This window comes from Tursiops truncatus, chromosome 5 (genome assembly GCF_011762595.2).
Source record: "Tursiops truncatus isolate mTurTru1 chromosome 5, mTurTru1.mat.Y, whole genome shotgun sequence".
Lineage (NCBI taxonomy): Eukaryota > Metazoa > Chordata > Mammalia > Artiodactyla > Delphinidae > Tursiops > Tursiops truncatus.
In genome coordinates this window covers 26,810,088-26,824,729 of record NC_047038.1, presented here as the reverse complement: position 1 = coordinate 26,824,729, position 14,642 = coordinate 26,810,088, and the positions used below count along the sequence as shown (strand labels likewise).

The following is a 14,642-nucleotide window of genomic DNA, read 5'->3' as shown; positions in this document are numbered from 1 at the left end:
CGGGCCCAGCCGCTCCGCGGCATGTGGGATCTTCCTGGACCGGGGCACGAACCCGTGTCCCCTGCATCGGCAGGCGGACTCTCAACCACTGCACCACCAGGGAAGCCCTTAATCTTTGTTTTTTAACATGGACTTTTTTAAAAAACAAATTTATTTATTATTTATTAATTTTTGGCTGCGTCGGGTCTTCTGTGCATGGGCTTTCTCTAGTTCTAGCAAGCGGGGGCTACTCTTCATTGCGGTGTGCGGGCTTCTCACTGTGGTGGCTTCTCTTGTTGCAGAGCATAGGCTCTACGTGCGTGGCTTCAGTAGTTGTGGTGCGCAGGCTTCAGTAGTTGTGGCACACGGGCTCTAGAGCGCAGGCTCAGTAGTTGTGGTGCATGGGCTTGGTTGCTCTGTGGCATGTGGGATCTTCCTGGACAAGGGATCGAAACCACGTCCCCTGCACTGACAGGTGGATTTTTAACCACTGCGCCACCAGGGAAGTCCAACATGGATATTCTTTACTTCTGGTCATTGTGTCTTTTTCTCTAATAATTAAAGCAGATGTATGGTGTATGTTTGATAGGCCACAAACAGGCTGTTTTAGTTAGCATCAAACGGAAGTTAACTCATGTATAAGCCAGAATGACTTCTCCATATCTCAATATGTGAAAATTTCTTTTATCACTTTCTGTCTTGGAAGAATTAGTGTTTGTTCTTGGGAGGGTGTGTGTATTCATGCTTTTAACAGATATGTTAAAAACAAAAAAGAAAAAAAGAGTGAATGTGGAGCACAAAGGTGGGATTAACTCAAAAGAGAAACTTGAGGTTTCAGGCTGCTGGGACCTGGAGCTTCATAGTCCCTCTTTCTTTTCACTCCCTCTTTCCTTCTTTCCTGCCAAGTGGCATCACTGAATCAGCGTAGAAATCATATAGGAAACATTATACAGTTGACCCTTGAACAACACGGAGGTTAGGGATGCTAACTCTCCACGCAGTCGGAAATCCTTGCATAATTTATAGTCAGCTTTCCCCATATACACGGTTCCTCCATATCTGCAGTTCTGCATCTGAGGATTCCAGCAGCCAGGATCCTGCAGTGGTGTCATGTTTACTCCTGAAAAAAATCCACATGTAAGTGGATCCGTGCTCTTCAGACCTGCGTCGTTCAGGGGGAAACAGTACGAGGCAAGGAGGCTTCCGCAGCCTCCATGCCTCAAACCCTGGGGACGGCTCTTAGGGAATGGTAACAGATTGGGTGGTGAGAGACCGCTTTCTTGACATCTACCGAGTGTGAGATATGTTTACCTGTGTACATTTTAAGGAGTTTGGTGGCCTTAGCATGAGTCAGAGAGCAGGGCAGCCAGTTTAGGAACAAGGTAGACGCCCATAGCGGCCATCTCCTGGCAAGGGGCCCTCTCCTGGGACAATTTTTATCAGTGAGCCTGTGACGGAGTAGGTACTCGGTCAGTGTTTCCTTCTGTTCTTGTTGCCTGCCTGTGAGGGTATTTAGTTTTGTTTTGTCTTTCCCACTCATCACGTTCCATTGCCAGCCCGGTGCCTGTCTGCCGTCCCAAAGCGCTTCGTTCTCCCTGTGTCTTCATGTATATGTAAGCTTATGCCTGTGTATATTCAGCGTTTCATCTTTTAGCAGAGTGGTCTCAAGGTGGATGAGCTAATTTTCTTACAAACTGAATGAGGGGAGGCGGGAACGTGAGATCAATGGTCACTTTTCAAATTTGTCCTCTTAGCCCCGCACCCTAGAGGGAGCCCCTCCCTCATAGTTTGAGTAATAGGGAATCTAGTTCTTTTGTTTGGCGGTGAAGAGGTGCTTATGAATATATTCAAAGAGCAAATAGAGGAAGGTAAAGTCTGAGAATTAAGGCTTTTGGAAGAAAGACTGTGGTGACCAACCCCATCTTCAGTGGAAGGTGCCTCTGAGTCACCTATATTTGCGACTGTGATACAAAGAGAGCATTGGACACATACCATGTAATCACAAATCAGTTCTTCCCACACAACAGCAAACTGTTGCTTCAGACCCCGCAGGAACAGGTTCTAGAGATGAACTGCCTGTTCTTTTGTTCACTTTGTGGAGCAGAATCCAGTGGGTGGATGGTGAATAAGGTCTCTGATGTTTACTTAGTTGTTACACTCCCCCGGGCTTGACACCCCACTTTCCAACTTTACTTATTTAAAGTGATAAAGAAAGAAAAACGGCACTGAAGAAATTGATCACTAACTGTGGTTTCAGGCACGAAGTGTTCTTTACTTTTTTTTTTTTCCGAGGTTTTCACTGAAGTTTGGGCAGGGTGTCTGGAAGGCTTAAATGGGCCCTTTTTTGGGGACTGGAGTTCTTGGAAGAACTTGCAGTGGAGTGAAATGACTAAACTTTCCTACTCCCGAGGAGTTCTGTGGGGGGAGAATTCTCTAGCGCTGAATTCACTGGGCACATCAGGAATATAACAAGAGAGAGGCTTCTGTGGATGGGATGTAGTTTGGAGGAGATAACGATTCCTTTTCCTTTTCTTTTTTCACCATTCTCATTACATGCATAGAATAGCAGCTTTAAAGGGGTCGATAAAAACAAAGATTTTTTTGACATTCCCAATGTATTTGTTATACGACAATATTTGTTCCTAAACTTTTTGGAAGTTTGATCCAGTCTCTGTGCAGGTCTCCTCCCTTCCGTAGACACCCATAGTCTAAGGGGAAATAGCCCACCCCTAGCCCTGGGGCAGGTCCTTATCAGTCTAAGCTGAACTGGGTAAGGCATGTGACCTAAGAAATATTTCTTTGCTGGGGCGTGAGGGGTGGCAGGTAGAGGAGAGAGAGAGCAATCCAACCTTCCATTGGATGTTGTCCTGTCCGGATGTGTCACTAGAAGCCATGTCATGTATTTTGGGACCGTGAGGTCTTTTAAACTGGATTATAAAGTTTATACCCTTGGAAGGGCAAGCTGAAAAATGTTTATGTTGTTGTCACTGAATTTATCAGGTTGTTTATCCAGATTGTTTATCAACCCTAGAACTAATTCATCCATCTCTCATTCTGTGAAATAATGTATTTTCCTTGTTAAGCTATTTGGAATTGTTTTCTGTTCCTTGCAGCCTAAAAAAGTTCCAAATTTGTACATTGATGCTGAAAGTTTATTCTTTATAGTAAAGTTTTATTTTTCTTTCTTCAAGTAATTATGATGTAGGCAGTTTACAACCCTTGGCGTTACTCTGAGGCAACTCATATATGGGCTGGGAGCCTCAGCTTTCTAACTGTAAAAGAGGAGAGCAATTCATTAACTTATTTGTTCAACTACAAATTATTAAGCACCTACTATGTTCCAAACACAGTTCTACGAGCGGGGAATATATCATGAACAAGAAAGACAAAAATTTCCACCCTCATAAAATAGATAAAATGAGGAAACCATATGTTAAATAGTCATTGTAAGGAGAAAAAAAAAAATTGGGGAAGGAGGATATGAAGTGTCCTGTAGGAGAGTTAGGTCTGAAGTCTTGGATAAGATGGTCAGGGAAGGCTTTACTGAGAAAGTGACTATATTTTGCAAACAAATAAGTAAGTGAAGGAGACAGCCACTGGGGAAGAGTGTTTCAACACAGGAAAAGACAAGTGCAAAGGCCCTGAGGTGGGAGCATCCGTAAAGGTACCAGGGAGCAGTATCAGGTACAGCCTCAAAGGCCACTCTCAGGACTTTGGTTTTCACTCTGAGTGATAAGGGGAACTACTGGAGGGTTTTGTGCAGAGAAGTGACAGGCTTTGACTTCTATTTTAACAGGCTCATTTCTAGCTGCTACATCAAGAGTAAATAGAAGAGAGATAAGAGTAGCCGAGAATCCAATTAGGGGGCTATTCCAATAGTATAGAGAACATGAAGGTGATTTGGCCCAAGGGAGGTAGCAGAAGCCATTGTCAGAAGTGGTCAGATTCTGGTTATAATTTGGAGGTAAAAATGACGGGATTTCCAATAGAGGAATTAAGACAGAGACCAAGATTTCTGGCCTGATCAGAGGAAGAGTTAAATTGCCAATTCTTGAGATATGGAAACAGCTGTAAGGGGAGGTTTTGGCACAGACGATTAAAAGCTCGGCTTTGGACATTTGGGGATGCCTAGCAGATCTGCAATGTAGATTTTTAGGCAGGCAGTTGGATCTACATGTGTGGAGTTTAAGAGAGTGATCCAGGCTGGAGATAAGGACGTATTTGATAGTCATTAACATAATTTACAGTCATTGAGATTGGGTGCAATTATCCTGGGAGTGAGTGAATATAGAAAAACTAGAAGCGTTCCAAAATTTAAAAGCCAGGCTGTTGAAAAGGGACCAGTTAGGGATTGGGAAGAAGCAACTAGAACGGTAGGAAGAAAGTTGGGCAAGTGTATTGTCTGAAGGACAAGAGAAAAATGTTTCGAGATTGAGACAGGAAGCTGTGTCAAATGCTGCTGAGAGCAGGTAAAATGAACACTGAACATTGGTCCCTGGAATGAATGACACGGTGGCCATCGGTGACTTTGGGAGAAACTGCTTTGTGGATTCGTGAGGGTGGGCTTAAGGGGACAGGAGGAGAGAGGTGGCAGACAGCAAGTGCATGCAGGCCTTTCAAGGAGTCTGGACATGAAGGAAAGAAACGGGGCGTTGGTGGGGATGTCTAGTGTAGAGGAAGCGATTTATGATGACGGGGTGCGGCGGGGAGACTTGCGATGCCTGCCAGCAGGTGTGAGGGGGAAGGGTGTCGGCCTCTGCCAGGTGCACAGACTATTTCCACAGCAACGGGAGAGAAGGCCAGGTGCTGCGTAGACAGAGATGCAGAGATGGCTTTATTTCTTGCTGTGAAGTCAGAAGCCGGGTCCTCAGGAGAACATTTCAGCTTATTTTTGAGAATTGTTTTATTTGACAGAAAAGCAGAAGTACCGTAAATACTTCATGCTGCTCTCTCGGGCCAAGGCGGTTTATGACTGTTTATTGTTCGGGTCACGGACACATGGTTTAGTGTGCTGATATTCAGTATCTTTTTTTTTTAAAATAAATATATATTCTCACTTTCATCTGACAAAGGAGACCATGGAAACTGAAACATTTGTAGAAGCCAGTAGAATTTTATTTAATGAAATCACTCAAAGGTTGTGCTTTCTGTGTTCACCCTTACATTATATATAGTTTTTATTTACAGAGATTCAAAATTTCCGTTACTTTAGGCTAAGATTCCTTGAATTTCCCTAGAATATACTGATTTACTCCATTTCATTTTCCCTACTTTCGGCTAGATTACTACCTCGCTATTCCTCATTTTGCTGCTGAGACATTTGAATATGAGTATATCCTTAGCAATATCAGTAAATCTACCTAAACAGGGCAGCTCATATCAAAACAAGAGTTCTATACGCTTCTGAGTAAGGAATAACTAGAACATTGGGAGTATTACTATCAGTGATTAGAACAGTTAGAGCTGCTACCATTTAATATTTCCCACCAAATATTATTCTAGGTACTCTGTACCTATTATCCCTAACCTTCACAATATCCTTATTGTTTTTTTTTCTTCTCATTTTATAAACACGAAAACGAAGGTTCAGAGGGAAGAGGCAAATTGCTCAGTGTCAAAGACAACAACGACAGAACCGAACAATAAACCCAGGACTCCGATTGCACTGTGAGTTTCCCATTTATGGTTTGGCCATGGTTCAGCAACTACTAACAACGTCTCCCTTCCTGGCTCTTATATGGAGCCACGGATACAAACACACAGTTCTTGCCTAGAGAGGCATTACTCCAGTAGAGAACACACAAAGATGTATTTCCAAAACAATGTGGTTGGCGGAAGAGGTGAACACAAAGTATGGTCAGTACTGAGAGAGAGAGAGAGAGAGGGAGAGAGGGAGAGAGAGAGAGAGCTTAGAGCATGGTCTAGGGAGGTTTGCTGGAGGGGATGATAGTCTAAATTGAATTTCAAGGAATGAGTAAGAATTAGATTGAAGAAGTAGGGGAAGAATATTCTAGAAACATAAACATGTGGTGCTTTTAATAAACTGAAAGAAGTTGAGTACTTCTGTACACTCAAGTTCAAGTTGAGGGGTAGCGGGAGATGAGGCGCTTGCCTATATATTGGAGATAACACAGGTTTGGTCAGATTTGGGTTAAAAATGGAATCTAGCTAGCAGCCATGAGAAGGATGGAGTGGAAGGCACATTTAGAAATTTTTAGGACTCTTGTTTTAACTGCTTTGTTCTCAGAAAAATTTCCCTAGGAGAGACATTTTGTGCACACAGTAACTTGTCATCATCACCAAGTACGTTCTTAGAAGGAAGCTCAGTTCAGTAGCTTCATCTTTATGTCAAAGGTAAATTAATTATGGACTAATGAGACCACATAGTGCCATTGGCACTAGCCAGCGTCACACATGCATAAATAAATACAGTACCTCTTAAAAATAAAAATGGACACATTGTCAGCAGAAATCACAAATTTATTAACTCTTAAATATATCAATCAGTCATTTACCATTATGGCAAGAAATATATACAGTGTCCCACGGTAAACTGCAGTGTTTCAAAATGAGAGAAGATAATTAATAAACGTGTAATTCAATTGTGGTGGAGAGAACAAATCACAATTTCCTCACGTCTTAGTGCGGAAGACAAACTTGATCTACAGTAATAATACTTCAACACCACATGCTAAAAGTGTAAAAAAAAAAAAAAACAAACACTCTATACCTATTTTGTTAAAAAATACATGTATGCCACGTATAGCTGCTGCACAAAAAGGTAAAAGAAATTAAAAAGGGAAAAATGAGGCCATTATTTTTTCACAGATCTCATTGGCAGGTTAACATGGCCCAATACATTTACTGTATATATTTATTTTATTTTAAATATATATTGTTTTAAATCGTGTAATAATTATCAGAAAAGCTTCAATCCATCTACCATACATCCACTAGCAACAATATCTAAGGTGATTAGTAATCAACACAGAAAGGTGAAATGAGAGAAAAGAGGGAGGGTTGATGTTTTTATTTTTTTGCTTCTGCTTTAAAAATAGGCTTCTGGGGATTGTGAATTACTATTGTTAAAATAACGCTGATGAAGATACCATGCACTATAAAGCATTTCAGGGAGGAGAAAAAGCCCCACAGGAATTGAATAAACAAAGGAGAAATGAGAACCACAGAGAAAACAGGGACAATCCCTCCCGCCCCCCCCCCTTTTTTAAATAGGAAAATGCTAACTCCTCGAAGGAAGATAATGTTACTCTGACACATGAGAGAAGCTACAAAAGCGCAAGTCACAGAGACAGAGTTCAAAACAAACACTTAGGAGAATGGAAAACACCCGCAGGCCTCTCTAACTTCAGAAAACTAGCCAGTGGTGACGCAGGAGGCGCGCATCCTGCAAGGCAGAAGGAAGCGCCTTTGCACAAAATCCTGATCTACGACCAGCTTGGTACTCTCCTGGCAACTGCACCGATCAGTGAGATGTGGTGCAGGTACAGTAGGAACCTACTTGCTTTTATTATAAGTTTAAACAATTCTAATACCTCCAACATAGTTAGGATCCCTACGTCCAAACTCGAGCAGAATTACAAACTTTTGAAATCTTCTTGACATCATTTTTATGGGCCCAGAAGATGATCAAAGCACTAGTTTAGCCACCTCCAAAAGGCCTGTTTTTATTTTACCTTCATTATGCAAATTTCACTTTTCTCAGACTACTAGACAAAAAGAGAAAAAAGAATGAAAAGCAGAAAAATATAAAGGAAGCAAACAAAAGTAATAAAGAAATAGGAGAAAATGAAGAAAAAAGAGCATAGGTTTGAGAAAGGAACAAAAAATTCAGCAAATTTCACCAGAACAGTGCAAGTATACCCTAAAGTGATCAAACTCGTCAATGACGTGAGTTTTTCCAGTTTACACAGTTTGACCAAAAAAGACATGACTTTAGGTAGTAGCAAACCCACCGATTCTCGCTCCCACATTCATAAGTGATTCTGCTCACGTATCAATCCCTTTCATTGTTAAACAGCAACACAGCTTTCAGTGAAATATCAACCATTTCAACCAGGATCACACCAGGAAACTGAAGGTAATTTCTTTTCCCTTTTTTTGTTAAACAAAAAAGCTAAAACAGATGAACAGCAAAGAGTTTTTAAAAACTTACATTTCTGTTACAAACTGTCATTCAAAGAACGATAATTTTGAAGTCTGTTAAGTCTTGGCATAAGCAGAGAAACCGGATGAGTAGGTTTGTACTTGGAGTATTGTGGAATTTTGTCTGACCTCCCCCTATTGTTTGCCAACAGTGATTGAAGTTTGCATGGAACATCTCCATAGTTGAAGTGTAAACAATGTACAGGAAGGAATATATGACAAGATGATGCATCACATGTGCATTACACGTAGGACCTTCACAACTTCATGCACTCAGAAACATGCATGAAGAGGAGGAGAGGACGGCCCAGGGTTACCATCCAGGTGAGAACAGAGAATGCAGAAGTGGCACTGTTGATACTTAGCTGAAAGGAGAGAGGGGAGACATAAATTAAACTGTTTTACAAAGTAGCATCAAATTGCTTTGCCAAAGATTAGGCTAGGCTACGATTTTATAACTCAGCAGTTAAGTAATAGATCGAAAAGGCTACGTATAAGAGATCTTTGCTTGCAGTCATTAAAAGAGAAAATGCACAATGTTAAGCAATTAATATGGATCTTCTACTTGAATCTGTCAATTTGTCCACACAGAGCTAAGCTAAAAATAGACGGGGGCTCAGGCTGCAAGCACATGATGAAATCTAAACATACAGTTCAAGCATTCATGTTTACCGGACAAATTAATAAATGAATAGCATTATTTGGTGGAAAGAGACGAAAAGTTTAAATGCATCCTTTAGCTTCTGTCATTATTCTTAGACTCTGCGGGAAATCACACCTAGAAGTCAATTTTACAGCCTCAGAAGTAGGGAAAACACGATTATTCTTATTTAATTGGAGGTCTTCTTTCTTTAAACCAACAGCTGGGAGCACTACCTCTTCCAAGGTCTGACAAGGTTCAGTGCTTGCTTTGAATGGGGAAAAACTTCACAACAGTACCACACATCTGAATTATTCTAATCCAAGGTAAGAAGCAAATCTTAGGAAATAACAATGCAGGCATGAATTGAATTACAGTCAACTTCCAATTATCCTCTGGAATTACTCGCTTTGTTTTAAATTTCATCTTGACTTCCTCCTCGTGGTCAAATACTATTATACTCAGTCAGGCAGAGCCAATTAGTCTAGGTATTAACCTTAGCCAAGGGCAGAACAGGAACTATAACCTCTTGTAAAACAGTAAGACTCCAAAAGAGCCTAGAGCCTGATATAAATTAGTTCTGGATAATTGAGAGTTGTCTGAATTGACCCAGAGAGAACTGACTTTTGATGTGAGAACTCCACGATATTCCAAACCTGCCACAATCCATGTGCTGAAGGGAGGGTCTCCTCAGCACTTTAGTACCTTGAAAATATGGGTTATGCTACACAATGGTGCCAACCATTAGACTCAAGAGCTCATGCAAATATGGTTTTCACTGAAATAATGTGAGGAAATATCCTCAAAGGGAGGAAAAACAGCCATGCAGCTTTTCAGTCATTAGCTCCAATCACAAAGTATCATGGAGCAGGGTGTTACTTACAAGACCCACATGGGAATGGTTTTCAGGCCTTAGATGTTTTGCCACAAAGAGGTGCTTCCTGAGAAGTTTTCTTTCCCATTTGGAATACAAGATGGCCTATTAAGAGAAGCCCCATTTAAGCCACCTGGCATAAAATGAAGTTTTCTTAAATAGGCTCTATCCCATAAATACTTTAGGGAATTGCAGAAAAGCCTAACCTTCTAGTACTGAATGAATGTAATGCCTTCTGTATTAACTGGAAATTGTATTAACCTTCTGTATTAACTGGAAATTGTATTAACCTTCTGTATTAACTGGAAATTTACCTCTTTGGGGTAAAAAACCCAGAAATGCACAAAAACAGGTGTCTTCATTATCGTTACATTCCTTTTGTCTTTCTCTTAATTACTTAGCTTTTTTTTTTTTTTTGGAGTGAATTTCAACCTATTTTTTTTTTTCCCTTACTGACCCACTTTTTACAAATCCAACAGTGATACATAATAAGGCTATAGAAAAGGCCATTGAAAACCACTGTGGTGGGACATTATTAAACTAAGACATTTTGATGGATTCTCCGGAGTGAGTTGAATGGCTGTTTGTGTGGCCTGATTCCCCATCCCATGCCCCCCAGATATTACCAGGTAATCCTGGTGAGAGAATCTGGAATGAGATCAGCAGCTGGCCGAGCTTCTACTGATTCTGAACACCCCTTCTTGTTCTCATCTCACCCCACTTTACTGACGCAACCTCAACACCCCTTCTTGTTCTCATCTCACCCCACTTTACTGATGCAACCTCAACCCCCATGATTCCCCTTGACTCGAGCTGGAGCCAGCCTTCCTTACTGACAATCCTCTACCACAGGAAGCTAACGTCTGACCCTGTGCGTTTCCTCATGATGCTCCTTGAACTTGGACTATCTTCCTTTTGTTCTTTCTATCCTTCCATTTCTCCAAATTCCACTCCTCACTTAAGACCTTGTTCAAAATTCTTTTATACATAGTATACTTCCAAACTGTTATAAACAGTTTGCTACATTAGTCATTCATTCCCTTCTACACTGAAGTTGATTATAAACTTTGTTTTTTCTTTGGTATTGGTGATAAGTTGCTTTCTAAACTTGAATATAAGTTCCTTAAGGGCAACATCTTTCACCTTGCATTTTACCTGGCACATTTTACCTGCACCTATGTGATGTGCAGTAAATGTCTAATTATTGATTGGAAGAGCAAACATGGCATCTGAGGTAGAGTGGTGTAGTGAGAAAGATGCTGAAATACCTAATACTTGCACCTTAAATGCTGTATTTCATACATTTCTCATAATTGAGCACCAGTAGAAGAAAACCTGTGAAATGAAGCTCCTGATATTATACAGTCTCCCCACAGTATCTGGGGGGGAGGGGATTGGTTTCAGAACCGCCGAGGATATCAAAATTTGCAGATGCTCAAGTTTCTTATTAAAATGGCACAGTATTTCATATAACCTACACACATCCTCCCATATACTTTAAATAATCTCTAGTTTACTTAGAATACCTAACACAATGTAAATGCTATGTAAATAGTTCCCTGCAAGACAAATTTAAGTTGTGCTTTTTGAAACTTACTGGAATTTCTCCACCCCTGAAAATTTTTGATCTCAGGCTGGTTGAATCTGTGTGTAAGGAAACCATGGATAAGGAAGGTCAACTGTATTGGTCATTTTAGAAACTTTTCCCCCTAATTTTTCCCCTTCCTCTGCCAACTGTGACAATGACGTCATAAATAGTTTACCTTATTACATGAATTCTCCCTGATTTAACCATAAGAGAAATCAGCGTAATAGGGTATCCTCTAATTCCTGTCTAAAACTATTGTGTACTTTCTAGGGCAAGTTTCAACCCACAAAAGGCTAGTCTGATTGATCTTTCTGGAGAATTACAGACTGCTTCTCATGAAACATTAATTCCCACCAGTGTAACTGACCACTAAATGACCACTAGCATTAAATAACAGATGCCATGCTATTAACAATGGAATAAGTAAAAGACGGTGACCAGGGGTATATTAACAAAGAAGCTGACAGCCTGGAAATATTTACTTGATGGGTACTGTTCGCGACCCCGAGCGATGAAAATGAACATTCTGCCACTTTCCATCCCGGCGGTGCCACACACGTGTCTCTTCTGACTGCATTGTTTTTGGCATTCCGCTGCCATCCATGTACTGTGTGAGCCTAATGTATGCTATGCAGGCAGCATCATCGCCTACCAGATGTACATGGGGGTTCAGGATAATAGTGTGGATTGGTTTATTGCTTTTGGACAAAGCTGAAAGAGAACAACATGGAAAAGAGAATTTAGTTTCTATGTAAAGTAAACCAAAACCAATAATAATTCAGTTGGGACCAATAAATAGAATGCCATTCATTCATTCAACTATTAGTTCTTTGCATTAATTGAATGCCTGGTACTGTGCAAAGTATAAAGAAAAAGAGAGCAGAAGTAAATACAGTCATTATTTTCTTTGACTCCCTTTGTAGTTAAATTGTATGCCACTCTGAAAACTTTGAGAAAGCTGGAGAGACATATTTATATTGGGAAGTGGTTAGGAACAAGCCATAATATGAATAGAGATGGAGAAGGGCTGGCCCAGGTACACGGAGCAGTTCCTGTCTTTCCAATGAAGGAACCACTGGGGCAGTTGACAGGGTATCCTGTGGGCTTGTTCATTTTTTTTGTTAGTTGGTGAAGTACATGGGACAAGGGGAACATATCAAGCATGGAGACTGCTGTCTCCTAAGCAGGCTGGCCATAGTGTGACTCTGTTTCCCCATCTCATCCTGTGGCTCCTTTATTTAGTAGCGTCCATTCTATGTTAGTCCAGCTGTGGTTATCCAGTAAAAACCCAAAATTTGGTGTTGGCCATATAGCCTGATTCTGATTCTCTAGCTCTTTTCTTTGGTTGAGCAGCCCTCACTAGGCTCCAGCCTTTGTTGTTTTGACAATAGCTATTTATTCTAGTTATTCAATGACTGAGATATGAAGATTTAGTGCAGATAATTGATTGATGATGCTACTCTCTTAGATCACTAAAACAGGTAGAACTGTTTTACCTATTAACGAAACACGTCCTCCATTTTCAGAAAAGAGCTGAATAAATTACTTAGTGCTACAGTCATGTAAAAAAGAATATCCCATTATGAAGAATATGTATTTATGGAAAGTAATGATATACAGTGTTATGTTGAGGTAAGTTAAAATATTAATGGGTTAATTATTCTTTTACTACAGGTGAGATGGTGTCAATCGAGAGTCAACTGAAGAAAAACATTATGAGATGCTGTCAGTCACAGTGCGGGATGGAACAGAGAGAACAGGAGAACATTTACTGAAGCTTTGTTAAGGCCAATTTACCACATAGTTATCTTTGCTTGCAAATGTCTAGTGCATATAAGACAAAGCAATTCATTAAATGTAAAAATACATGCCAAGGCAGACATTTTCAGTGCTTATAATTACTGGACGTGAGCTTGATTATCCTAATCATTACTACAATTCCTCTTTAATTCATCAAAATCTCACTGCAAAAGGTGAATTCCCTCCCTGCATGATACCTAATGTCGTTATGTGTGAGGGAAAGGAGCATAAAAGAAACTTCTGGTCTACACTTTTCTTGGTGACCGGAAGGAATTCTGCAGGAGTTTCTTTTGTCACTTTCTCTTTCCTCTGAGACCATTAAAATTCTTGTAATTGGAACTGAAATATTTATCTGATTACTCATCTTCATTTATATTTTACCTTGAAAAGGAGCATTAATTATGCTTGAAAGCCCTCCTCTATGTCAAATATTCTGGCATGCTGTGTTTTTTTAAATCTTTTCATATACAAACAATGTTTTATGAAAACCATTTTCATAAAACAATGTTTTATGAAAAATTCAACAATTTTTGGTCACTCATTTCACAGCTTATATTATACATTCACTGGGACTTCTATGGGGTATATTCAATCAACATCACTTTTTTATATAAACATACTTTTCAAAACATATAAAACTCTTTAAGGCTGTCATGTTTTTCAATTTCAAATACAAAAATATAAAAATACGATGCAAAATGCTGGACTAAGGTAAAAACTCTCATTGCAGCAAAGAGCCAAAGAATCTGTAAATTTGGGAGAAATTCAAAGAGAATTTGGAAAAGGCATGATATTAAATTTAGAATAAATGTACCATTCTCAAAGTAGAATCGATGAAAGTCCATCCCTTCCACTAAATTACCCAAAGCTTCAGGTTCAAAAGCAGTAAGGCCTGGGTCACAGATTTTCCTGTAGGAAAAAAAAATAAATAAATGAGTTAATGTATTTCGTTGTTTCACAATATCTATTCTTATTTATCAGCCAATGAAGGAGTTTTTTTAAAAATATAAAATTTCTATCACAGGGCTTGGCAAGGCGGTTTGAGGAGCAGACCCTAAAAAGGAATATTGCAGAGACCTCAGACAGGGGCGAGACAATAAAACCAGCTCCAGCAGGCGGTAATCTATCACACTTTAGGAAGTTTCCTTTTTTAAAATGCCTACTTTTCAATTTCCAAGGTGAACTCTCTAGGCTTTCCCCAGTTTTTCTAATTCCCTAGTTTTTTAGTTGTTATAAGTTTATTATTTTTTAAATGCTCTCCAAGTCCAAGCTACCCTCCAAGTCCTATAAAATCAACTTTGGCTCTGAAATTAAATACTTTCGGAATAATTTTTGACATCATCTACATTCATATCAAACATGTATATATGATTGATTTGAAGGCAGGTGTCACATCCTACACTTTCTGGCAATGTCTGACAGACTTAAGTAACCTTTAATTAACAAGCTTAATTAACTTAAAATTAATGAGAGATTCAAATGCACATTAGTTTTCTTTTTAATCCTAGAAATGTAATTCAAGAAAAACATATACTATTTTAAATATTCAGAGAAAGCCAATGGGCTTTCTTGGAAAATTTTATTTATTCAATGAAGAA

At 39.7% G+C, this 14,642-nt stretch overlaps 1 protein-coding gene across 26 annotated transcripts in view; it reads right to left on the bottom strand.

Moving 5' to 3' along the window:
• Positions 1 to 6,438: 6,438 nt before the first annotated feature.
• CAMK2D (calcium/calmodulin dependent protein kinase II delta) overlaps positions 6,439 to 14,642 on the bottom strand; it is a 366,378-nt gene continuing 358,174 nt past the window's right edge. For 14 of the 26 annotated variants that reach the window (XM_073804924.1, XM_073804923.1, XM_073804928.1 and 11 more), the window contains 4 exons: positions 13,859 to 13,953; positions 11,727 to 11,955; positions 11,254 to 11,300; positions 6,439 to 8,507 (listed from right to left, as the gene is read on the bottom strand). In XM_073804924.1, the coding sequence (XP_073661025.1) occupies positions 8,416 to 8,507; positions 11,254 to 11,300; positions 11,727 to 11,955; positions 13,859 to 13,953 (463 nt within the window). In that variant the 3' untranslated portion in view covers positions 6,439 to 8,415. Of the gene's footprint in view, positions 8,508 to 9,665; positions 9,762 to 11,253; positions 11,301 to 11,722; positions 11,956 to 13,858; positions 13,954 to 14,642 lie in introns of those variants that run through there. The other 12 variants (XM_073804937.1, XM_073804942.1, XM_033856738.2 and 9 more) reach the window with 3 other exon arrangements.